The sequence below is a fragment of the Antechinus flavipes genome, chromosome 2 (assembly GCF_016432865.1).
Source record: "Antechinus flavipes isolate AdamAnt ecotype Samford, QLD, Australia chromosome 2, AdamAnt_v2, whole genome shotgun sequence".
In the NCBI taxonomy this organism is placed as follows: Eukaryota; Metazoa; Chordata; class Mammalia; order Dasyuromorphia; family Dasyuridae; genus Antechinus; species Antechinus flavipes.
The window spans coordinates 209,095,555-209,122,934 of record NC_067399.1 but is presented as its reverse complement, the minus strand read 5'-3'; the positions used below and the strand labels follow the sequence as shown (position 1 = coordinate 209,122,934).

At 33.5% G+C, this 27,380-nt stretch overlaps 1 protein-coding gene across 1 annotated transcript in view; it reads right to left on the bottom strand.

Annotated features, from left to right (window-relative positions):
- RASGRP3 (RAS guanyl releasing protein 3) overlaps positions 1–27,380 on the bottom strand; it is a 144,697-nt gene that overhangs the window by 45,571 nt on the left and 71,746 nt on the right. The window contains exons 3-11 of the mRNA XM_051976135.1: positions 24,274–24,393; positions 22,324–22,520; positions 21,934–22,036; positions 19,529–19,591; positions 15,760–15,891; positions 12,305–12,452; positions 10,751–10,924; positions 10,230–10,346; positions 7,360–7,635 (exon numbers count right to left, since the gene is read on the bottom strand). Of these exons, the coding sequence (XP_051832095.1) occupies positions 7,360–7,635; positions 10,230–10,346; positions 10,751–10,924; positions 12,305–12,452; positions 15,760–15,891; positions 19,529–19,591; positions 21,934–22,036; positions 22,324–22,393 (1,083 nt within the window). The 5' untranslated portion in view covers positions 22,394–22,520; positions 24,274–24,393. The remainder of the gene's footprint in view (positions 1–7,359; positions 7,636–10,229; positions 10,347–10,750; positions 10,925–12,304; positions 12,453–15,759; positions 15,892–19,528; positions 19,592–21,933; positions 22,037–22,323; positions 22,521–24,273; positions 24,394–27,380) is intronic.

Below are 27,380 nucleotides of genomic sequence, written 5' to 3'. Positions count from 1 at the left end.
CATGCTTTAAAAATATCACTTTTGCAGTTATAAAAGCATTAAATGAAGAATGGAGATACTGAAGAAAGGAGACTAAGTGGAGAATATTGCAGGCAGTCCCTGTGAGCAATGATGAGGGTGTGGACTTGGGTGGTGCTATGTGAATGAAGGGGAGGTGACAAATTGACAGATGTTGTGGGAGTATAATGAACAGTATTAAACAACTTATTGGATAAGGAGAAGGTAGTGAGAGAGAAGAGTCAGGAATGACTCCAAAGTGGCAATGTCCTCAACAGAAATAGGGAAACTATGGAAAAGGGCTCATTAGGCAGAGAGGAGGAAAGGGTTTGGCACAACATAGTCTTCAGTCAGGTAGAATGAAAGATACCCCTATCCCTTTCAAATGGACTTAATTATCAGACAATTGGTGATACAGGCTTCAAATTCATGAGATAGATGAGACCCATATGTACATTTGGGATTTATCTTCATAGATATGAAGCTGAATCCATGGGAGCTGATGAAATACCAAAGAAGGAGAATCCTTCTTTGAGGAAGAGAGAATCCAGGAAAAAAAAAAATCCTAAGGTACATACAAATAAATGATGATCCAAAAAAGTAGAATAATGTTTGACTGTTTACTCTAACATTGCTTGCCAACATAGCTAGGGAAGAAAAAACCTCTGGAAAAAAATACATTTTGTTTTGTATTTCATTAAATATTAACTTAAGGCATATTGCAAGTCTGTGAGATGCTGAAGATTTTTTGCAGGAAATCTAATAGTAAAAAGACTAGGGGGAAGGGAGAGAAGTGTTTGAACAAGTAGAAAGAGAAGCAAGAGAGTGAAGTGTCATAAATCCTAGGAAGATCAGAGTATCTATGAAAAGGGAGTGGTTCACTTGTGTCAAAACCTAGAGGTCAAGAAGGATGAGAACTGAAGGAAAGCTGGTGGAGAAAGTTAATGTCAAAGAGAATGCCATTGAGAGAAGATCAAAGAAACAAGTTCTCCAAAGAGCAAAGCACTGAGGATTGGATCAAAGCTATAGGTAGAGGGACTAGCTTTGGAAAGCAGACTAGCCACTTCCTCTGAGCCTGTAACAAAGGACAAGAAAGTAAAGCTATAGGAATAAGAAATAAAAAATGAGATCTTCTGATGACCAGTTCAATAAGCTACTTACCCATCAATTCACACTTCCTCTTCAGAATGTCTAATTTGTGTTATTTTAAAATTTATAGCTGGCTGATATTACTTGAGACTGATATTTTAAACTTTTAAGTTACATCACTTCATTCTTAACACACCAAGGTTTTCTATATAATTCTTAGAAACACCAATGCTGTTTTATATAAAAATATGTGGCTGATTCATATATTTAGACTGTGCCTAGAGCTTGCTACAGTGCTTTGCACAGAATAAGCGCAAATAGAATCCTCATTGATTCAGATTAACAACATCGTACCAAAAATAACTGTAATTGAGAGTGTTATTTTTTATGAAGTGTATACATAAGCCACTAAGGAGAAAGGTCTGGATCATGCAGGTAATTCCTCAGAAAACATGGAGAGCACTATGGAGCCACTTCTGAGAGAATCAGTATTATATATAAGGGAAGTAGCATGGTTAGTATTCTGGGGATGATGAATAGATATTCTGTAACTTGTTCGGGCTGGCTAACTTTGGGATTGATAGGAAACTTTTAGATAGACTGCATAGCAAGAACTCTTAGTGTCTTCAAAAACATAGAGAAAGGAACTTTGGGCAGTTTTTTGCTTTATCTATATGGGGACGCTCTGCAACTCTTATGTTTATAATACCAATGAGAGAACATGAGATGTCAGAAGCAGAGTGGCCCTCACTGAGAGATCAAACCTCAGAGCCAAAAATCAAAATCCAGGGCAGCCCAGCATTGATTCCTCAAGGATCCTGGAATGATCAAATGTGACCTTCTGGACCTATGCCAGTGAAAGCTGAGTCAAGATTCATCCATCTGGCACTAATGCCAGTTTGGGGATATGAATTTGGTGGAAACAATGATATAGGAACAGAGCTCAGCTATGAACCTAATCCATACCCCTTCCACATCAAGGTAGTGGTATTGGGGCTATTGTGTCCCTGACATTTGGAGGGAAATATATTTTATTATTACTGCATCTTTGAAGTAAATATCTCTTTGTAAAAGTTACTCAATGTTAAGTCATTAAATAGAACTAAGATTTGGTCACAGCTCCCAACAAGAAGGGTAGGGGAACATAGTCTATGGCTATAAAAGAAAAATAAAACTTCAGACCTTTAGCACACCCTAGAATCCTGAAAGGGGATAAAGCCAGTCTGGCCCTATGAAAATGAGACCAGAATATACATGTTACAGAGCAGAGGTGAAATAAGAGTGAAAGTTGATTTACTCTCAGTTCAAAGATTTATACCTACCCCATTCTACATTATCAGGGCAGATTTATATGAAAACTGATACTCTTAACATATTGACCACTAAGTATTATCCTATATCTCTCTGCCAGTTATTTCTCAACCAAAATCTTGAAAAAGCACCTTCTCTTACTCTCTTCTTAACCATCCAGACTGTTTCTCAACCTTCTCACTCATCTGAAAGTACTCTAGCCAAAAGTTACCAATTCTGCATGTGTATGTGTGTGTGTGTATTGTGTGTGTGTGTGACTTCCTCCCTCCCCTTCTCAACCTTCTCACTCATCTGAAAGTACTCTAGTCAAAAGTTACCAATTCTGCATGTGTGTGTGTGTGTGTATGTTGTGTGTGTGTGTGACTTCCTCCCTCCCCCCTTCTCTCTCTCTCTCTCTCTCTCTCTCTCTCTCTCTCTCTCTCTCTCTCTCTCTCTCTCTCTCTCTCTTTCTGTTTCTCTCTTTTACATGACTGTTATGGGCCAGAACTTGAAACAAGGTGCTAGGTCATTGGAATTGATAGAAACAATGCTTATGTACTTGGTTCACACCTTTGAGAGAGTTCACACATTAGCTCACACAATAGAATTCACACCTTTAGAGTTCACACCTTTAAGAGATCATATATAAGGAGCTCCCACAAGCCAACTAAAGTCTTCCGGAGATTCACAAGTCAGGATTCAGTGAAGGAGATTCACAAGTCACAGCTCCCATAAGCCCACTCTCTTGGAGGAGGAGTCAGATCCATTCGATATTCCACCCTTGTGCTGGCTGGAAGCTTTGGATTCAGAGGGAGGCAAAGGACTAACCGGGCATTTTGGAAGAGACAATAAAGGATTGGACTTTATCAGCTGGCTGCATTTGAGGTGATTATTGAACTGAATTGAAACTAAGGCTGCCTCTAGAAGCTCCCCAAGAAACCTGCTCCCAGAGAATGATTATATTTTAGAGAAGAGAACATTATACATGATCACTTTATTTCTCTAACAAATTCTCAGCCTTCTGTTTGGCAGGCTGCAGGCTCTTTGTTTTGTTTTGTTTTGTTTTTATTTTATTTTTAATTTATGGAACCAAAAAAACATTCCCATAACATAGTGCAATAAAAAAGGTGATTGCATATGAAACTGCAAATCTATTATGCACAATTTGTTCCTTTCAAATATACAAGAAAAATATTATTCAAAATTCTTTTTTTTTCCTCAACCCCCACTCTAGAGATGGCTAACATTCAACACAAACAACATTCGACATTCTGTACGTACTTCTCCTTTATTTTTTCTTTTTCTGAGTGCTGATATTGTCTTTCTTTCTACATCCTTGGGAATTTATAATAGTTAAAGTAACCTTTTCATTCTAAGTCATTAGTAAACAACCTTGTTTTTATTGTATACATTGCTCTCTTGGCTCTGTTCATTTCTCTCTTCATTATTTTGTGTAACTCTCTTAGATAGAAAATCTAAGAAATCTAAGGACCAGTTCTCAATTCTCACTCTTTTTGTCCTTTCTGTAACACTGGATTCTATTGATGCCTCTCTCTTCCTTAATAATTTCCCCTTTCTGGATTTTTGTGACAAGGTTCCCGTCTCCTGATATTACTTCTACTTCAGTCTATTTTTCTGGTTCATTACTTTTATTATATCCCTAACTGTTCCACTTAATTATACCACAAGGATCTGTCCTGGATCTTCTTCTTTCCATATAAATTCTTTCACTTGATGACCATAACAACCCCCATAGGTTCAATTATTATTCCTACATAGGTGACTCAAATTTACACATCCATCCTTTATGTATCTCTTGAGATCTAGCTGGATATTATGAACTTCCTATTAGACAATTTGAACTAGATATTCCATAGATCAAATTCAATATATTAAAAAACAAATCATTACATTTCTCCCTCAGCCCACCCCTCTTCTGAACTTATTACTATTAAGGGATAATAGTTTTAAAACTAAAAGGAGTCACAGAGACATTTAATCCACTTCTCCTAATTATACAAAAGATAAGCCTGATACCCAGAAAGATTAAATGAATTGCCCAAAATCACACATATAGAAAGTAGTACAAGAATTATATAAATGGCGAGAAGAGGAAAGGTGATCTAAAATAGAAGCATTCATAATATAATATGTGTCAAGGGATTTGTGAGTAGATCAGTGTGACTGAAGAAACCACTGGTCCTGGAGTTAAAGGACCTGTATTCAAATCCTGAATCTGTCACTAATCAACCATGTGGATTTGGGTAACTTATTTAATTTCTAGGTCTGTTTTCTTATTTGTCAAATTAGGGATTTGGACAAGACAAGCGAAGTTTGGCTTCCTAGATCTTAGTTTTCTTATATGTAAAATGAAAGTGTTAGTCTAAATGCCCCTGTTAGATTTGTTTTGGTTGTGATCTGGTTGTATTCCTTTCTCTAGGTCATATAACTAGTTTATCTTTAGAGCAGAATTAGTATCTGGTTCTCAAATCCCATACCAGTGATATTCTTTCAAGTATGCCATTTTATTTTCCAAAATGTAACATTTCTATATTCTGTTGCTTTAGATTCTCAATGTTTAATGCTTGATACAGGGGCTAGAACTTATAAAAAATTAAGGATTTGGGTTCATTTCAAAATTTTCACATTCTCTTACTGTAATAAAAGAGGTTATTCAGCTTTTTATGAGTTTTCATACATTTGTTAGTCCATATAGCATCTCACATTTCCAAATTATCAGAAAAGATTGATCAGTCCTAATTTTTTTATCATCAGCCTATCCTGTAACTTACAGATGATAAGATTAATAAATTCAATTTTCCTTAATGCTTCCTTTCCTTAAGTATTAATTCCTTAATATTTATTTATTACAAGTTTGTTTATCACATTTGTATTCCAAAAAATATTTTTAATAGGGCATGATCTTCCCTCTAAATGAGGAATCCATCTGAATAAACCATGACATATGAAGTTACGGTCTTGATTTCTCCAACAGCCCAACTGGATGCTTCAAAAACCAAAGCATTACTTTTGTGGTTGGTGGGCAGACATCACATGTACATGTGGGTTTGGGCCAGATTCAAGTCTCTTGCTCTGGACAATTATTCATAGAAACAAATTTACATGTGCAAATCATTTACTGATGCAGGTGTATGCAATTTGTTGGAGTTTTTTTCTTCAACTCAAGAGTGTCTCAGTGTGTAAAACATATGATGCATTCAACCCCTGAGAAATACAAGACTCTACTAGTTGGTTGTTTCTGTAAAATGCTAAGGACCAACTGGTATATGAGGCTATTCTCAGGGGATCTTATCCATTAGGTCTGGAAATCATTTGAGTGAATATCTTGAAACCATAAATTTTAAAACTTGAATCCAGCAGCCTGAGGAGATTTATTTACCTCACCCTGGCAGAGAAGATAAGGGTACCACTGTTATAGTTTCCCATATAAAATCATAGGAAAAAATAATAATGCTCTTATGGGAAGGAAGGTGATTGAAGAACTGTGGTTTCATTGGGGATGCATAATCCCACTCAAAAAACACAAATACTCCCTCTGTTAATAAAAATCTGCAACTTTTCTGCTATTTACAGTCTTAGAAAGTTGCTTGGTGTGTTAGAAAGTTTCATTAAAGAATGAATGGCCTACCCATGGTCAAATAAACTGTATGGGTCTTGAATTTTCCTGAACATCAGGTTCAGTTCTCTAGCTACTACACTAAACTGTCCATCATCATCATCACCACCACCATCATCATCGTTAATAAGTATAAAGACAGCATCAACAATTGCTGGACAGAAGCTTGGCTCACCCAGTTCAACAACCTAGTTCTACCAATCAGGCATCTGAGGCTGATCAAATAGTTCAATAGTTTGAGTTCAACAGTTGAGTTCTAGTTTGAGCTAGAACTCCATTTGATAACAAACAATGCCAGAAAAAAAAAATGTGGGAAATGTAAAACCATCTCTCAGAGCTGAGATTATATAAATCCAATTAGGGATTCCTTCCCTCTTTCAGTTTATGCAAAGATAGGGGAAGTTGGCTGCTCTTCCACTCCTTCCCCAAGTAGAAGAGACCTTCAGAATCTGCAGCATAGTGTTCTAGGGAGACAGAAGCAGCAAACTATAGGCAGTGCAAATAGGATCAAATATGGATGAACGGACAGGTTTCATGGGTTAATAGAGAGTATTCGTTAAGACTAATTAGAAGTTAAATAACTTGTCCAGGATCAAACAGCTAATGTTTCAAGTCAGATTTTACCTCAGGTCCTCCTGATTTCAGACCTAATACTCTATCCACTGAACCATGTAGTGGCCCATCATTATTAATAAACTAATTATTTGTTTCTTCCACTTAGATATAAATCTTTATAAGGTATCATTTTCAACTATAACAACCATTAAAACCAAACAACAAATAAACCAGACTTAAAATTAGACTTTGAATTATCAGAAGTACAAAATGTTTAACCAAGATTTTAAAAATAATGATGAATATTCAACCATATTATTCTCATTGTATTTAATTAATAATGAATTACTAATATAGTGCTATTAATATTTTAGTGAGAACAAAAATAGTTTTATACAACAAATAGATCTACTATTATTTGAAATATATTTCATCTTTATCCTTTTAAATTTCTATTTTGTGTATTATAATATACATAATGATTAGTATATTCATATATGTATACTTTCTAAAAAATGAATAAATAAATAAATGCTAAATATTACACATACATGTATATACATAAATCATACATATATACACATATATATTAGTGCTGGGTCAGAATTTTTATAGAGGTAAAATTTTTTTTAATACTTTAGTGACTACTGCATTTCTCTATGATTTTACTCAATATTTATTTATCTGAATTAAATTCAACAGCAAAACCAATTCTTGTCACAGTCTTATGGGTTTACTATACTGAAAGGAAGAAGGAAAGGCTAACAAACATAAGCACTCTTGATACTTACTGTTAGGAGGTTGATTAAATCCATGTTAGGTTCCAAGTGGTGTGAGGCACTCTGGAGGGAAACCAGCTCACTCAAGGTCACTGAGAGCTGGTGCATCTTCACAATATTGACTTTATGATCTTCAGTCCAGTCTGGAAAAATGACATGAACGGCAATCAAGTCTTTCAAGTGAACGCCCAGGATGGGGATTTTGAAGCCTTCACAGTCAGCAAAAGCTTTGCGGTAACGGCAGTAATTGCCACTGGAGGAGACCAGTTCTGTCATTTCATTCCAGTCCTGCAAATAGACACAGCATTAAAGTCTCCAAGTAGTATGGCCTCCTATATCCTCCCTGGTTGTATCTCTGGAGATGTGACAGCATGTTTCGCTAAAGAGTTCTAAAGCCCTTCACAAAGGCAGTCAAGACTCAGTAAGACTAGCTGCTGAGTTGACCTAGAAGCAAATTGCTGAGAAAATGGATCATGAAACCAACAGGACATTGACCTCCAAAATACTGGAATTAGGAGTAAAATATGAAAGCAAAAGATTGGCTTCTGTGATTCCTGGCATACTGATTTAGAAGCATAATGATTTATCTATAGAAGTATGAAATGACACTTCTAGAAGTATCTTTTCAGTCAGTCATCAAGCATTTATTCTAAGTGCCTACTGTCTGCCAAACACTATGCTAAGCACTGAGAATAAAAACATAAAGACTGAAACAATCCTTACTTACAATCTCTTTTTTCTCAGTGAAGGAAAAATTTGTCCTTATGATTCTGGGGATAAATATAACATAAAGGTCAGGTTAGGGGATTATCCTTTAATTTTTCATGTCAACCTAGTTTTTAAATTTCTTGTGGATGGAGATCTTTCTTTTTGTTGGATCTCCAATAACCCTTAATTCACATTTCAATAGGAAGTCAAGAATGTATTTTAGAATTGGGACACTAATATACTGTTGATAGAGTTATGAACTAGTCCAAACCATACTGGAGAACATCTTGGCTTCTATAGCCAAAGAGCTATAGAAATACTTTGACCCAGAAATACCAATATTAAATCTATTTTCCAAAGAGATCAAAGAAAAAAGGAAAAGAACCTATTTATTTTTATATAGATATGTCTATTTAATATTAATAATTGAATAAATATATCACAAATAATAAAATTGTAAAAATTAATAAATACATAAACATATATGCATAAATAGTTATATAATATATTTTTATATCATTTCTTTTTGTGGTGGCAAGGAACTGGATATCAAGGGGATGCCCATCAACTTGGAAATGGTTGAACAAGTTGTGGTATATGATTATGATGGAATACTATTGTGCTATAAGAAATCATAAGCAGAATGATTTTAGAAAAACCTAGAAAAATTCACATGAACTGATAAAAAGCAAAGTGAGTAAACCAGGAGAACATAGTACATAAAAATAGCAATATTGTAAAAATGATCAACTATGAAACATTTAGCTACTCGGATCAATAACAAAGATTCAAGACAATTCCAAAGGACCCATGATGAAAAATGATACCTACCTCCAGAGAGAAAACTAATGACTTCTGACTGGAGATCAAAACATACTTTTAAATTTTTGTTTTAATTGTTTTATTGTATTTGTGTTTTCTTTTGCAATGTGGATAATATGGAAACATTTGGCATGTTCTTGCATGTACAATTAAAATCAAATTGCATTTCTTTTCAAGAAAGGGGAAAGAATCTGGACTATTAGAAATTGTTTTACATATATTCAGGAAATATTTAATGAAAAAAACTAAAAATAAATTTTCGATAAAAATGCACTTAAATAGGGGAAAACAGAAGTTTATAATGAAAAAAGTAGAATCTGGTTCAATTAGTCAGCAAATTGTAATAAGACACAGTAATGAGAATTTCCTGAAGATCAGGTAATATTCATCTTAGCAGAAAATGAAAAAGGGCTTTCCAGCATAGAAGAGGAAAATGAATGTGAATTTTTATTTTATTTTATTTTTATAATAGCTTTTTATTTTTCAAAATACATGCAAAGATAGTTTTCAATTTTCACCCTTGCAAAACCTCATGCTCCATATTTTTCTCTCTCTCTTCCTACCTCCCCTCTCCCCTAGACAACAAGTAATTCAATATAGGTTAGATATATGCAATTCTTATAAACATATTTCCACCTTTATCATGCTGTACAAGAAAAATCAGATCAAAAAGAAAAAAAAATGAGAGAAAAAAAAACAAGCAAGCAAACAACAACAACAAAAAAGGTGAAAATACTATGTTGTGCTCCATATTCATAGTCCTCTCTCTGGATGCAGATGGTTCTCAACATTACAAGTCTATTGGAATTGGCCTGAATCACCTCATTATTGAAAAGAGACAAGCCCACTACAGTTGATCATCATATAATCTTGTTGTTGCTAGGTGTTCTTTTGGTTCTACTCACTTCATTTAGAATCAGTTCATGTAACTCTCTCCGGGTCTCTCTGAAATCAGGATGATAAATCTTAACCATGAAGAAATAGAAGGAGGAGGAAACCTTGGCAATGTTTAAAAGAAATATGATATATTGTCCCAGGATGCTGCATTAAAATTACCATAAAGACTCTATTCCCTTTTTATACTATTCTAGTCAGATTTAGTGTGAAAAAATTATCCCCCTTTGCACTATGAATAGGAGATATTCAGAGGGAAGATTAGTTCATTCTTAAAATACTTAATTTTCCTTTTATTAAGATTATTTTCACAGAAGAGTGCTGATTTTGCCCAATACAGTCCCCTTCTATAGAAGAAAATAAACTTTCTACAAACAAATGTATATTTAGTGCACATAAAAAATAAATTCTGGCAAACAAGCACTTTTATTTGAAATTGGAATAAGTCCCACAAGTACCTTTGTAACTTCTGAAGAAAGATGAGAATGAGTCTCTTTGAGGCGGGAAATAGAACTATGGCTCAGTCCTCCAACCACTGCCATCAGTGTGTTGAAATTCTGCAGCTGAAGGAGTTTCTGAAAGAGAAATATCATAGGAAGGGCTTAATAAATACTTAATATTTGAATGATTAAACAAATGAGGAATTCCTAATGTAATCATGAGAAATCCATTAGGCATACTCACTATTCAACATATCTATAACAAGAATGTAAAATTAGTTCCCTAGACTTTTTGAGTAGAGAATGCTCTAAGAAAAAAACATTTTAAATGGAATTCTTAACTTTTTGTGCCTTGGAACCCTTTAGCAATCTGGTAAAACCTATTAACCCTTCTCAGCACAAATTTTTAAATGATTAAAATAAAATACATAAAATTAAAATAAAATTATCAAAACATTTTTTTTTTAATTTCATGGACCCTTATCTTCTTAACTTAAGCCTAATTACTAGACATAAACAAAATAGAAAATTTTCCTTACCTGGGCAACATTTATAAATTTTGTGATGACTTCTGCTCTTTGCTGTGGAGTTGGTTTACTAAGAACCATTAATTGGACCCATTTAGAGATCCCATTAAATAAAGCAATGGATCTTTCCAAGGTAGGGTTATTCTCCAGGCAGCCATGAATTACATAGCTTTGATAATCTGTGAACTAATAAATGAAGAGTGAGAAATGCTGAATCTCACTGGAATATAACATCAAAATGCTTTTTAGACAAGAGAAGTGAGTTATTTGTTCTTCTATTATCTATGTACTGATTAATCTATCATCCATCATCATTATCAATCTATTATTGTTATTATCGATATATCATCTATGTTATCTTTCTAACTTTTCACTTTACCCTTCCAGTTTCAATTTTTTCTTTAATATGCATAATTCCTTCATCATATATTTATATAAAGGATAACATAAAGAACATTAAGATTATCACATCTAACAGTCAAAGGCCTATATTAAGGAAGAGGAAATTAATATCCTTTCAAGTCAGGGGCAACTGGCCAAAAATTTAAAAAAATTCTCAGTTAGGAAAGGCTAAGAAATGAAAACAAGCAGAACTAAGGCTACTTTTAACAAAGACTACAAGTCAGGAAAACTTTTGGATGTCCAATGTAATGACATTAAATATGTGTGTCTGTGCAGGGGTCGCTTGACTTATTCACTGAAAATGGGAACACATGTCCTAGTGGAGGAAACGATTTTTCAGAAATGCGTGTTTGTCACCAAATGCTCTATTGGACATGAAGTGTTTGTTTCAGCAGCATAAGTACTGCTCCAAAGAGCCCTGATATCAGAGCCTTTCGGGCTATGGTACAGAGGAAAGAATGGAGCTGACATAGACATAGAGAATATGGGAAGACAAACAAAAGTCACCAGAAATTACATAAAAATGACTAAATATAGAGGATTATGGAAGTATAATAATAGCAAATGAGTGAGTAGGCCCCTTGGAAGAACAGGACCCAGGGCTTGAGGAAGGAAAAGATTATATAGAAAAGAGGAAGAAGGTAGTATCAAGATGAGTAAGAAACTGATGTCTTATTCAGGATCTTGATCCCAAGAAAGAAGAAAGTCCAGCTTTGGGCTACTCCCTGAAAGCCACACTTTTTGATCTAAGACATCAATCACAATTAGGCATTTAGCCCAAATCCAAATAAATCATTCCTTCCTCTTCAAAAGAGCAAAAATCTTCATTTAACAATAACATTTAAAATGAATGTTGTTTAACTTTGAATGTCAATAACTCTAAAGCATGTCAGAAGAAAATCCAAAAAAAAAAAAAGAACTTTAAGCTCACAAAGACATTGGGGAGGAGGGAAAACTGAGCAGAAATTTAACTTCTTAACCACAAACAATGACAGGATAATGTTTCTCTTATTTCAAAGGGCTTGTTCTTAGGAGACTACAGGAAAGTTTCCAGGGGGGTACAGTGACAGACGCTGCCAACTCTTTAAAGGATGGAAATATTGTTCCTGGGGAAGCTGGCATGGTGGTTGTTATCCTTGGAACAGAATATGTTAAATTTCTTACAGAAATCCGTCTGAAAGATTTGTGCTCCAGAAAAGTAAGGTGCTCAGCCAGTTCAATGGGCTCCAGATGGTCAAACAGCAGACAGGCTTTTCCCTTCTTAGATACTTTTTTTCTTTGTGTAACTCTTCTCATCCAGTCATAGGAAGGACTGAAAGAAAGGAAAATCTGATCAGCATAGCCTTGGCCCTTAATAAGTATAATATTGCTCAATAGTAGTTGTTATTCTGTATATATTTACATATGAAGCTGTTGTTGCCCCCATACACACACTTAAATTGTAAACTTCTTGTATCTCCATCATCTAAGACAAAGTCCATAAGTGCTTAACACCTACTTGTTGATTGATTGATTGATTAAAGGATGGCAGGGTATTTTGCCCATGTCACTGGAAGCTTTGTCTAACAGCTATTAACCCAATATGACAAGTAGGATGTATCTGGCCAATGGCTCCCCAGACATAGGATGTCACAGAACAAAGTTTTCTCTCTGTGACTTTAGCTTTTCCTAAAGGGACTAACTAGCCTTGCAACCCTGAGCTAATCTAGCCCATACTCTGACCAACACATTGTATAATAGTGTTCAGGCCAAGCCACACGATAGGAGACAGATCATGAAAGTTATTATCTGGCTGGAATAACATGGAATCAAACTAAAAATTCTGATTTTACTCTATTCAGAACGAAATTAAATATGACATGTTGTAGTATATAGGAAAGAGCAGCACTGATTGTTCTGGAAATAAGAAGACCTGGTTCCTTCTGATCATGCCTTTACTATACTCCATGGTGATCTTAATTAAATCTCTTGACTATCTTGATTGGACTAGATGATATCTATCAAAGATTCATTCCCCTTCTAACATTTTAAGGCACAATGACTATAAATATTAATTGAAAAGCTACTATGCACACAGGGTGCCACTGGCAGCCCTGCATGTAAAGCAGCAAATTTTTTATAGCTCATCAATGAAAGACATGAGAAGTCTTATTTCCCAAATAATCTTCCTAATAGATTTGTAAGGACATCTGGCAACCTAACCTTGAAGTCATTTTTTTGGGTTAGAGATTTCCTAAATGTTCCTGTTACCAATTCAAAAATCCTTGCAAGAATCATAATTATTGTAATTGTTATTAATAATGTAATAGCAATTAATTAGTAATTGGTAATAGTATTTAGTAATAATAATTGGCATTAATATTATATTTTCAGGTTTGCAAAGTATTGCCCATGTCATTGGATCTTCACAAATATCCTCTAAAATAGGTACTATTATTATTATTTCTAGTTTGCAGATGTAAAAACTGAAGTTCAATAAGGTTAGATAACTTGCATGTGATCTCATATCTCATAAATGCCTGAAGTTCGATTCAAGGCTTTGTTATTATCTTTAGCACCTGGGAGCATCATAATAGCTAGAGTTAGTTTGTAAATGACCATTAAGGATGGCCTTTGCAGGGACCAATCTCAGGACAAATATATTTTTATGGAGATTGAAGTTATGGGAAAGATGTTTAAGTCAGGAGGGACTACAATAAAAGGAAAGTTTACATGGAGCATTGGTGTACAGACCTGAACATGAAGGAATGAGGCAGTAGGTCAGATCCATAAAGATGAGAAAAAAAAAAGGCTAAGCAGAGAAAAATGGCCCATACTACACATATTTGTCAAAGGGCAGCTCCAACAAAAACTATAATATATTTGCCATATTAAATCTCAAAGGCCTAAATTGATCAATAGTTCAAAAAAGACATAATATTTCTCTGTTCCTACTTTGCCTGCTTTACTATAATAATTATTATTCACATAGTCTTGTAGGATAGAAATTATTTCATTATTGTCTTTGTATCTTTAACACCTAGAAAAGCTCCAGCACATAGTAAGCTCCTAATAATTACTCGTTGAATAACACTAGAGACTTAATTAGCATGTGACCTTTAATTCAATTAAATTCAATTACACAAATTTTTAAAGCATACTAAGTACAGAGTACTATGAGAAAGACTGAGAGATTAAAAAATGTAGCTAATATACTATTCTAAACATAATATAGAATATATAGTCTAATCTAAAGACAAAGCACATAATGCAAAATTATGAATAAGCATATAATAAAGAGAATATAAGCATATAATTTAAGCATATAACATAAGCATATAATAAAGAGAATAAGCATATAATAAAGCTTTAAGAGACCTGGAAGAATATGATAAAAGATTTCACTGAAGAGGTAAAAGTGGTACTTTAAATGAATTATAAAAAAAAATAACAGATAAAATGGAGGGAAAGGGTAAACTAGGTAAAGAAAAATGTCTAAGAAATGGCATAACATCTACTCCAAGGACAGAGAATAATCTGGTTTACCTGGAGCCTAGAGTGCATTATTAAATGCACAATAAACAATAAATTACTTGAATGAAATTGTTCTCATTGACATAACCATATATAGACATTAAATTTCTCAACTATCATAGTATCATAGATTTAGAATTGGAAGGGATCTTTGAAATCATTTATCTTAATCCCCTTAATTTACAGATGGAAGAACAATATGGCTAAAAGACTTGTCCAAAGTGATTTAAATAGAACTAGAGAAGCCAGTATTTGAACCAGGAATTGAATCCTGAGCTCTTTTCACTACATTTTGCTAAAGGAATGATATAGGCCTCAATCTTACTACTTCTCACATAGTTAAGGAAGAACACTCACTACCATTTAAATCAATCCCTTATACCTTGTGGGATGATTATTTTAATGTCTTGCTTGACTTTTTGTGAGGATAGAGAAAGGTAGCCTTCTCCCTAGTAATGCTTATTTTAGAATCATCCTCTCAACAGCTATGAGGAGGGAAAGAAGAAAAAGGGCAGAGTTTGTTTCATTGAAATGTTTTTCTTCTGTCATTATTGATGTTTCCCTAAACCCAGTCTTCTTTTCCAATCACCTCTCCTAGCATTGTTTTCTATCACGAATCTTTTAATACGGGTATAGTTACATTTCCATGTAATCAAGAAGATACTAAGAGGAAAAAAACAATGCAAGTATTATCTATTTTTCTATGCCAAGATGTCAACAGAATCAATCAATATGTATGAATACACACACACACACACACACACACACACACACATATATATATAATCCTTAAGCATCAAATGTGTGATAAAGAAAAGTTTTCTCTCTAGATCTCAAACTATCTTGATAGCATATGGAAGGTAGGCCTGACATTATTTATGCCATTATAAATGGCAATTTAACTTGCCATTGCATGACAGTTAAATAAGTATAAGGAAATTGTATAGCTTACATCTTGCAGCATTGTCCAATATGGTTACTCTTGAAAGGGAGAGTATTAAATATAAATCTTTAACTGATCTATAATGAGGTTAGCCCAGAATGTCACTAATAACCCCAAGAGGAAATTCCTCTTATTTGTGGATGGACACATAGGCCCTACTTACATGCTGGATATATCAATGAGGTTGATATGTTTTTCATATCCCAGTTGGCTGGCTACTTCCTGAAACTCCTCAGTCATACGAATCAAACCAAGATCCAGATTAAATTCTGCTGGGAATTCCAGAATCCAATATCTGAAAGGCATGGAAAGTAATAGTCTCAGGCTAAACTTATGGGAAAACTATATCATTTTTTAGATTCTGTGCCCAAGAGCTGTCACTGCATTAAATAATTTATCTTTCTCTGTCTACTACACCATATCCAACCTCTACTTCTTTAAATCATAGATCAAAGTCCATTTCCCCTAGTTTTAAATAAATACTGATGTGATTTTTCTTGACTTTCTTTCTCTGTTATATTAGAATTTTTATGGATAGAGAAAAATCTCTAGTTTTAAAATTAATCCTGTATGATCCCACTCCTCAAGTATCTCCATCCTGAGAAAAGTGGACCTCATCTGTAGCTTCCCCCTGACTCTGGTAGAAGAGCATTTGCCTTATTTTGAGTCAGACCTCTGGGATACTTCCGAGGCATGTTCAGCCCCATAGAGTGAGTACTCCCTCCTGCTCCAGCACTCCTTTAAGAATTGTTTCTCCATTAAAATGTAAACTCCTTGATCATTATATACCTCAACAATGATACTGTTTGAGGATGTATTCTGATGGAAGTGGATCTCTTCGATAAAGAGAGCTAATTCAGTTTCAATTGATCAAAGATGGACAGAAGCAGCTACACCCAAAGAAAGAACAATGGGAAATGAATATAAACTGCTTGCATTTTTGTTTTTCTTCCTGGGTTATTTATACCTTCTGAATTCAATTCTCCCTGTGCAACAAGAAAACTGTTCAGTTCTGCACACATATATTGTATCTAAGATGTACTGTAACCTATTCAACATGTAAAGGACTGCTTGCCATCTGGGGGAGGAGGTGGAGGGAGGGAGGGGAAAAATCGGAACAGAAGTGAGTGCAAGGTATAATACTGTAAAAAATTATCCTGGCATGGTTCTATCAATAAAAAGTTATTTAAAAAAATAAAAATAAAATAAAATGGAGTTAAAATATAACCTACCTCAAAAAAAAATGTAAACTCCTTGTAGAACCAGGAGAACACTGGACACAGTAACATTAAGATTATGTAATAATCAACTATGGTAGACTTAATTCTTATAAGCAATGCCCTGATCCAAGACAATTCCAATAGACTTGGAATGCAAAAGGCCATCCACATCCACAGAGAGAGAACTATGGAGACTGAATATGAATCAAAGCATAGTATTTTCACTTTTTTGTTTGCTTTTTCCTTCTCATGCCTTTTCCCCCCTTTTGATCTTATTTTTCTTGCACGACATAACCTATATGGAAATGTTTAAAAGGGTTATATATGTTTAACCTATGGTTTGCTGTCCTGGAGGAGGAGGGAGAAAAAAATTGGATCACAAACTCTTACAAAAATGAATGCTGAAAATTATCTTTACATATATTTAGAAAAATAAAATGTTATTGAGATAAAAATAAAAAAAGAGTGTAAGGTCCGTGAGGGAAGAAACAGTACAATATTTCTACCCCATTACTTAGAACAGTGTCTGACACATAGCAGGTGCTTAATAAATCCTATCATCTATCATCTCTTTATCTATGTGGTTTATTTTTACACAATTCAGACATAAATAATAAGTGAAAAAAAGTGAACAGAATTTATTCTCAACATATATGCCCCTTATATGTATGTACCAATATTTTTATTATGTTCTTCAGAGAATATCTCAAATGAGAAATTAAGCTATAGAGTAATTCTGTGATTTTTTCCACTTAGCACTTTATATTTTGTGTAAAAACATTTACTATAGAACACCAGTCAGATAAAAGCTCTCTCTAAACAACACCAATTCAAATAGTTTAAAAATGAACAATTCAGTATTAAGATTCTTCTGATTTTGCATATCAGATGAACTCCATAATAGAATTTTTTTCCTATTTTCCACTTCAAAATGACAAATTCTTTTTTTTAAACATTTAACCATAGACTTAAATAAAATTAAATCTAATATTTAAATAAAATAAATTAAAAAGCTGGACTGAAGGCCCAACTCTTAATGACCTGGGAAACAGGGCTAAGTTTTCACTGGCTTTTCACTGTTCTCCATGCTGCTATTCACCACAGAACTGATGCAAGAAAAGGCATGGAATATTTTTGGAGAGTTGCAGGACAAGATAAAGGCCTAGCTAAATGGGGATATTTATCTCTGGTTTCCATGGTGAGGAAGTGGACCCATGGTTTTATGTTCAGAGAGCATGAGGTTTAAATATCACATCCATAAAGTGGACATCTAGGAAGAATCAGAGACCGAAAACTCTCCATTTATATAGAATCATTACTGCTGTTGTTGAATCATTTTAGTCATGTCCAACTCTTTGTAACCCTAATTGTTTAATAGTTTTCAGTCATATCTGACTCTTCATGACTCCATTTGGGGTTTTCTTGGAAAGAATACTAATTTGCTAATTCTCCAGCTCATTTTACAGATGAGGAAACTGAGGCAAACAGGGTTAAGCAACTTGCTTAGGTCACACAGCTAGTAAGTATTTTAGGCTTAATTTGAACTCGGGAAGATAAGTTTTCCTGAGTTCAGACCTGGCATATTATCCACTGCTTCACCTAGCTGCCCAGCCAGAGGCAAAAACCAAAGCAAATCCTTTACCACAACAAAAATAGAGAGAATAAGGATGTGTACTATGATCTAGGGGAGAACAGGTCTAAAAAAATAAATTCTCTCTTCCCAACATTTGTTCTTTTCTAAACATGTTTTTACAACAGTTTTATCCCCACTCCTAGGTTAGAGAATTGGGATGAAAACTATTTTTCCTTAAATACTACATATTATAACTAAAGATAGATCAGAGGACCATAAACCAGAGCTAAAAGGGACCCTAAAGGTCATCCAGTACAACCTCATAAAACAGATAAAATAAATGAGGCATGGTGACTTGTCGAAGGTCGCAATAGAGCCAGGTTTAGAGTCCCTATCTCATGACTCCAAGTTTAATAATCTTTTGTCTGAGCAAAACAGCAACAGCAATAAAAGCATTTTTTTTGGAGTAACAGACTTGAGTAGGTCATGTTATTAATGGAAATTCTAGTGCAATTTTAGATAAAAAGAAATTTTACTAACTCATTTATTCAACTAGCATTTATTCAGCACCTGCTATATAGTAGGCACTGTATTAAACACTAGGGATATGAAGAAAGGCCAAAAAAAGTCTCAACTGGTCTAATGGGAGCGACCATATGTATCAGAGACTAAAGGAGGAGATAACATGCAAACAATTATGTGTAAGTATGAATTAAATTTGGGGAAAACTAACAAAATTAGGGAAGTCTGGAAAAGGCTTTGATGGAACTTCAGCTGAGATAAAAAGGAACCCAAGGAAGCCAGAGGCAGACATAACAAAAAAGAGTACTCTATTCATGGTGGAAGCCCAAAAGATCTTGGGAAATAGAGTTGGGAAGTGGAATGTTATGTGTGCAGAACAGCAAGGAGACTGGTGTCACTGGATCCCAGATCTTGAAGGAAGGATAGTATAAGAGGACTAGAACAGGAGGAACTGGTCAGGTTATGAAGACTTCTTCCTTTATATTGTCTCCTGAAGGTGATGTTTAGACTCTAGTCCTAGATTTTTTAAGCTGCATCTAAGTTCATCTTCCAATAGGAATTCTCTGACTTTTTAGAATTTTGACAAAAGCACTGGGAAAATTTAAAATAATACTTACCTCATGAAGTAGCAAACCTTTAGGCGGAATTCATCACATCCTTCCCCACAAGCATCTCGGTATGTATGTTTGTTAATGAAAATAATAACACTTCATATTTCTATTGTGCTTTAAGGTTATAGATTTTTCACACATGTATCTTTTGTGCTTCATGATAACCCTTGAAGTTTGGGAGAAATATATTATTTCCATTTTATAGATTAAGAATAAAATGCTCTGAGAAATGAAGTGATTGATTCATCCAATCTCACACAGATATAAAGAGTAGAGCACAAATTTGGAGGAAGCTCTTTTCAAAATCTCACACTGACTCAAGCATGTTCTTATCCAACTTTTGCTTTATTTAATTCACAAGGTTTTAGATGTTTGTTCAAATATGTAGCATCTCCTACTCCATTAGGGATCACCCAAGATTTCTCAGTTGTGAGCCCAACTAAAATAGACCTCAACATTCAAAGTCTCTGATTCAACTCTAGTCCCAATAATCCAGTTAATCTAGGGTATGAGAAAGACTGGTATCAAGCCAAAACAAAGAGTTAAAAAAAAAAAAAAAGAAAGAAAGAAAAAAATATTTAGGGAATAAATGTGATAACTTGGTTCACATTGATAACAGTATTTTTTTTTTCACTTCCCTGAATAAACTCCAATTCAGGGCATCTGGTATTAAAAATAAGAATGCAAATAATCTATTAGATAGACAAACCAGATGGAAAAAATGGAGAACTGACTATATTTTCAAGCATAAGTTCAGGTAAAAATAAAAAATTATTTTAATAACAAAGGGAAGTGTATGAAAAATAATAATGCATACTGTAATGAGGGGAAACAGTGAAGGAAAGTGGAAGGGAATAAACATTTATTAAGTTCATATTATGTGCCAGGAAATGTGCTAAGTGCTTTACAAATATCATTTAATAGCAGCTAAGTAACAAAGTAGATATATTATTGGGCCAAAGTCAGGAAAATCTGAGATCAAATCCTCAGACACTTACCCTGTGACTCTGAGCAAATTACCTTTTTTAATCTGTTTTTACAGCTGTAAATAATATAACAATATATTAAATAAAAATATAAATAATATGTAAAATAATAAAAAAATAACTGCATAAAATAATAACAACACCTATCTCATAGGATTGTTGTAAGGTTCAAAAAAGATATCTAGGATAAATTATCTTTGTGAGCAAAATTACCTATAAATGAAATAATTCTGCTTTTAAGTACCCTGAGCATAAAATATTGTGTTATCACATAATTAGGAAAAAAAGGGTTCAATGTTCTGGAAATTTCTGTTCCTTTATTATTTTAGAATGAGATCAGTCCTTTGGGTTCTAGTACTATACTCCAGATATTAAGAGATGGCATTTATATAACTCTTCAAGGTTTATAAAACATTAGACATATATACCCATTTTATGGATAAAAAATTAAGGTCTAGAAATGTTATGTATTACCTATAGTCACAATAAAACAATAAGCCTATAAGTAGCAAAAGCAATATTTGAACTCAGATATCTCCTTACTCTAAGTCTCACATTTTTTCCCCTCTACAATAATAATGCCTTCCCTGGAAAATTTTTGGAAGAGAAATTAATAATAATGAAACATCTCTATCATCTGATTAAAGATCATAAAAACCTATGAAAAGCAATATGGAAAGAAAATTAAATGAGGGACAGTGGTTCTTGGAATCAGGAACATGTGGTTCTGACATCCTGGGCAAGTCACTTAATTTTTCAATGCTCCAGGCAACTTATTCTTATTTTCTCTCTGTCTCTTTCTCTCTCTCTCTCTCTCTCTCTCTCTCTCTCTCTCTCTGTCTGTCTGTCTCTTTCTCTCTCTTTCTCTCTCTCTCTCTCTCTCTCTCTCTCTCTCTCTCACACACACACACACACACACACACACAAAATACACACATATAAAATTTATAGTACATAAATTATACATAATATAAAAATATGTTAATAAAGAACATAACATCTTATGAATGTTATGAGTGTGTGTGTGTATACCCTGCTTCCTTTCCCCAGATCTTGGCCCTTAATAATTATTTTCTGGAATCAATTAAAAGTGGTATTCCTCTTTGCAGCAATAATATATCTCAGTATAAGGTAGGACAAGTTAAATTTATGACTACTGTTTCATCATTTCACCATTTTATATGTTAAACTCTAAGTAAACCTAGATAAAATCAGTAAATAAATTCAGTCCATTATCCTTGTCTTTTTAAAATTGAACATCCAAGTGAATATACAAAACAGCTGGATGACTGACTAAAGTTTTCTATTTTAATCATGACTTCTTTGTGATAGTTAGACATAGTCCATGCCCAAATGCATTGCTTATAATATATTTGTTATATTGCCAAGACCTAGTGAGAACGACACAATATTTGGCAAAGATATATTGAGAGAAGTTTTCCTGCCAGCTCAGTGGATGATAGATACCATCGGTGCATCAAAAGAACAATTCTTGGCAAATAACTGTTGCTCAATTCTCCCCTGTCATCTGTAAAACAAAAATAAAAATTTCAAGAAGATACCCATGTATTTTCCTCATTTCCTTCTCTTTTTCCCATCCCCACTGCATGCTATGTGTAGAAAAAGATCTTGCCTAGTACCTATAACATTAATTTTTTAACCTTCCATTTTCTTGCCTAATACTCATAATACTGTTTTTTTAACCTGCCATTTTCCTTGAATTCCCTGGCAAGCTGAATAAGCTACACTCTTCTAATTTAATGCCAGTGCTAATGAGATATTTCTGTGTGGAAGGAGATAAGAAGAGTCTCCTACCAAACATTTCGATGCATGTGTTCAACAGCTCATCCAATGTTGCTGCTTTCCCGAGTGTACTTGACCCCATTGTTCTTAAGCCGTTGTCAAAGAATTAGAGACATTTTCAGCAAAAGGAAGACCATTTTCATAATTATAGAGATGAGTGCCATTAGCAGTCAGGGGAGGGCTTCATTTTTGGTTGTACTTCAGGAAAACTGATGAGAAAATATATAGAATAAAAAAGTGTGTTTAAATATATCAAATACAAAATACCCATTAATAGCCCATTTAATTGACTCAAAGTTGTTGGGATTTTTTTTTAATTGTTGTGTCTACTTATAAAATAACTATCCAGTTGGCAAAGTCTATTTTAACCAAAATGATAATAAAGAATTTCTATTGGTGTCCATTTCTCAAAGATAATGCCTGGTACTCAAGAACACAAATCTCTTGCTCTGTCAAATCCCTTATAATCATAGTTTTGATTGTTTATACTTTCTTAATGAAGACATGATATTTAGGAATAGAGCAAATATGATTTCATTTGGTGTATAGAATGCTACAAAAATGATTGCCTAGGAAAAATAGTTCAACTTTCAGGGAAGCAAAGTTAAAATGGCATACTCATGTAGACAAGTAAAAATTGAAGGAAAAAAGTCTTTGTTACTATTCCAACATTTTCTGAAGAGAATGAAATGATAGATTTCAATTCTTTTCCCTTCTCTGATATTTCTCCAACCATCTTTGTCCCCAACACCTAAGTTTATATATTGCCTTCTAATTTCATGAGAAAAATCACCTCATCCCTACTCAGAAGAGATTGAATGTGGACCAGGAACTACTGATGATAGAACAAGGAAGAAACACTAATAGAATATCCATGATGATAACTCTGACTAACTATAGCTAACAAAGTAGCAGTTATGAACTATTTTTCCTCCTAAAAGCAATTTTTATGGTTTTTGCCCAAATTGGAATGTGAAATCAAATACATCATATTACAAAATATATCTTTTAAATCATATATCCTCAATATTGAAGATGTGAGGGTTTGACAAAGATCTAGTAACTTTGGCCCATATAGGTTTCCATCTTACATGGTTTTCAAAAATACTGCAGTCCACTGAGACGTGATAGAGTTTCCATCAATAGCTTTACTGCATTGTCTTTATTGTTCTTATACCTTTTGGAATAATGAGGCAGGGTCCACATTACTTCTTCATAAGATTCATATTTGTAATTATTTGGCTACTTCCAATGTGTATGAATAATGACATTTAATGATATAATTAATTTGAAGCAATTGCCTAAGGATGATTGATGAAGAATGAATATTTTAATGGCTTGAGTCAAAGAAGGATTTGAATTTTTTTCACATATTTCCAAATTTCCAAACATTTATTTTATTCTAACCCATTAAAATCATAGTAAAAAAGATATTTGAGTTTTATGAACTTATCTGATTTCATTTGCCAAGTAACTTGCTCCCTGACACCAATAGATCTCAGGATTTCACTCAAAATATTTTCCAGTCATAAACCAAGCCAAGAAGAACTCCATGGGTCATGATGAAAGTCAAAATTTGTCCACTCTTATGTCTTATTTCTTACTCGAGAAAAGTACTGACCTTTTTTTTGCTCTAGGGAAACCAGATAAATTGTATCAATTGGATTGACTACTCAAGTTAAATCCAAAAATGTTTGGGACCAGCATTTATAAGTGTTTAATTTATCAAAATGAATATGAAATGAATATTCTAGTGGCAAATTATTTCCAAACTTCTTGAAATGGTACACAAAAAATTTATTTTATGTGCATGTAAGTTTTTATTAGACTACAATTTGATTTTGTTATAGACTTTTCCCTCTTTAATATTAAATTTGTCAGGCATCAAATTTCATAGTAATAATGCATTACATTTTTGATTATACTTTATAACATCAACAATAACTTTTAAAAAAAATTTACCTAATGATTTTAAGACTGATTCCCATAACTGGAATTTTTATGAGTGGATTCTGCCATCACTAATTTAGGCGTCTAGAAGGAAACCTGAAGAGAACAATCTTCACAAATTGAGAAACAGACCTAAAAAAGAAAAATAAACCATCAAAAAAAATAAAGAAAGAATTAAGACACTTATGGCCTTTAAGTATTTTGTTTTTATTCTCCAAGAACTCCAAAGAAAGTAATATACATTTAAAATTGTGTATGAACAACACCCAAAAAAATAAGCAAGAAATAAAATCAGTAGGATTGCCTACTTGATATGATGTTGATTTTTAAAAGACAATCATTATTTTACCTCATTTGTCCTTAAAATACATATTTGTTAATACAAAGGCTTAACAGTAAAGTTTCAAGAGTGTTGACTTGGTATCAAAAATAAAAAAACAAAACACTTCTGGACTCTAGTACTGGTTCCACTTCTTAGTAACCACTTTACTTACTTTATTGCACTTTGGTTACTTCATCAATTAAATAGGCATGATAATAATTATTATATTATGTTATGAGGGGGAAAGAATCACTCTGTAACCTATAAAGTATCATACAAAGAGGGATAGTTATAATCTCTATTAGCAATAATGATTGAAACTAATTTTATATTATACATTAAGGTTTTATAATATGGCCAGTGTAGTAACTCCTATCAATGCAAAAAATGAACTAATACTTAATAAATTATAGAGAGTTGCCTGAGACACAGAAATCTTAAATAATTTACTTATGATCAAAGGTGGAATGTAAATCCAGGACTTCTTGATTTCCTCTAAACTACACTGTTTCATCAAAATGTTTGTTGAATTGACTTGAACTGAATAATCACAATTTAAATACCAATTCGATTATATTTATTAAAAGCTTTCCAGAGCTTTACCTTAATTTTATATTAAATTTATAAATAAGTTATTATAGGAAACATCAAACTTTAATGCATTACATACTACTAAATTAAAATTATATCATATGCACATAATTATAAGTTAAAATTATAACTATGTGTATGTATCTATGTATATGTATGTGAGTGTATATATATACATATAGTGTGTATGTATGTGTGTGTGTGTGTGTGTGTGTGTGTGTGTGTATGTGTGTGTGTACTCTAGTAGACATATTTGGTAAAATATGGGTTTCTTTAGGACAGATTATTGATACAAAAACAAAAATTAAACAGAGTCCTGAACAATTCCTTAGATATGCTGAATAACAAATAAATATTTGTTGAATTTAATTGAAAGCAAATGTCAGCATTTACTATTATTACTTATCAGTCAGTCAGGAAAAGAGGCATTTATAGATACAGAAATAGTAGTAGACTTTGAGTTTCAGCCCTACCACCTACCAGGTGGTAAATAACCTGGGGCACCAGTGTGGAGCACATTTATCTGAACCTGAGAGAGAGAGAGAGAAACAGAGAGAATAGAAGCAGCATGACATAATGGCTAGAGGCCAAGGCCCTAAAATCAGAAAGAACAGCTTGAATTACCTCTGACACATACTGGCTTTGTGAGTCAGGCCAATACATTTAACCTTTCATCACCCAATGTAGATTTCTAAAGCTAAATCATAGAAGATTTGCTGATCCATCAGTGGAAGAATATCAGGAATGCCCTGACATTGATACAATTAAATTTTGATTAAAAAAAAATTAAAAAGCTACTCATTTTGCTGGTTGATGTAAGGAAAGAAAAATATAAATCTAAAACACTTTATAAATGGAAATACCTGATAAATTGCACTATTCCCATGGTAACATGTTTTAGGATTCTGATTTATAGTTTTAATCCACTGGTCCATCAATTTTAATCCTGTAAGGCAGAGAAATATCTTTACATAGTCTTTCAAAAGAGACTATCTTTATTTACATCTCCCCAGGGGGAGATTGGGAAAGGGATAGATTCTACCAGAACTGTTTATATGTCTCCTCAAAACCTGCCCATTTACAGAATTTCCTGACCATTGTGGAAGTTAGCACAATCCTTCTAGACAGACATTGTTTTCCCTAGCCAAGGGACCAAACTATAAGCAAATCAATAATTGTAATGGGATGATTAAATTTCCAGAAAGACAAGAAGCTGTTACAATAATTAGCTCATCTTTAGCCTAGGGACTCAGATCCATATTATATTATGAAGTTAAAGTTCTAAAACTATGAATACAATCACAATAACTCAGACTGCTCCATCAGGAAAGTTCCTTATATTCAGACAGAGGTTTGGCTCTCTAATTTAAAGAAATCAGCTAATCCGGACTTCTTTAAATTAAACAAAATAAGAATATGGTTAACATTTAGGTCAAGAATGCAAGCAGAGGCTATCACATAGTACACATTAGGGAATAGGCACAGGTGGAGAAACTTAATGAAGCAGACTTTTTACAATTTCCCTGAATCCTCAAAGAAGTGGTTTACCACTAATGGTTTTAGTCAGAGCTCTCTGTTCAGGATGCCTACAGAGGCCTGACTGCCCATTTTTACCTGTCCCTTTACTGCAGAAGCTCAGTTTTCCTTTCTATCTTTCTCTTGCTTACCTTTCTGTCACTAATTTTTTTAGTTTGACTTGTTAAGCTCTAGGTGGACCAAAGGACTATCTTATTGCATTCTCATATATGGGAGATAGTGATTAATCTTTCACTCATACAAATTCAATCTTCAACATGTGGGTTGATTTATGCCTAACAGTGATAATTATGGATCTATTGTTTTTATAGTTTAAAAATCATGCTGATCTCTGCAAAATTACTAGGGTGGTGATACTTCAAGCCTGTTCAGTTCTCTGCAATTCATTAAAATGATGCAGGACTGTAGCTTCTATCCTTATATTAACCAGAACCATTCTCTTTTCTTTCTGGCTACATATTAATTCCAGACTCCTACCCACAAAATCATCTCTTTTTTGTTGTCAATTTAAAAAACCCTCAAAGTAAAGGTAATGAGGGGTACTGCTTATTCTGAATCTAATTTTAATCAACAAGGAGGAACTAGTTTGTAAAATAAAAGTAACAGAAATCTTGAAAATAAGTGACTATGCCATCTGGAAGCCAAAATAGTGAAAATATTGGATATATAC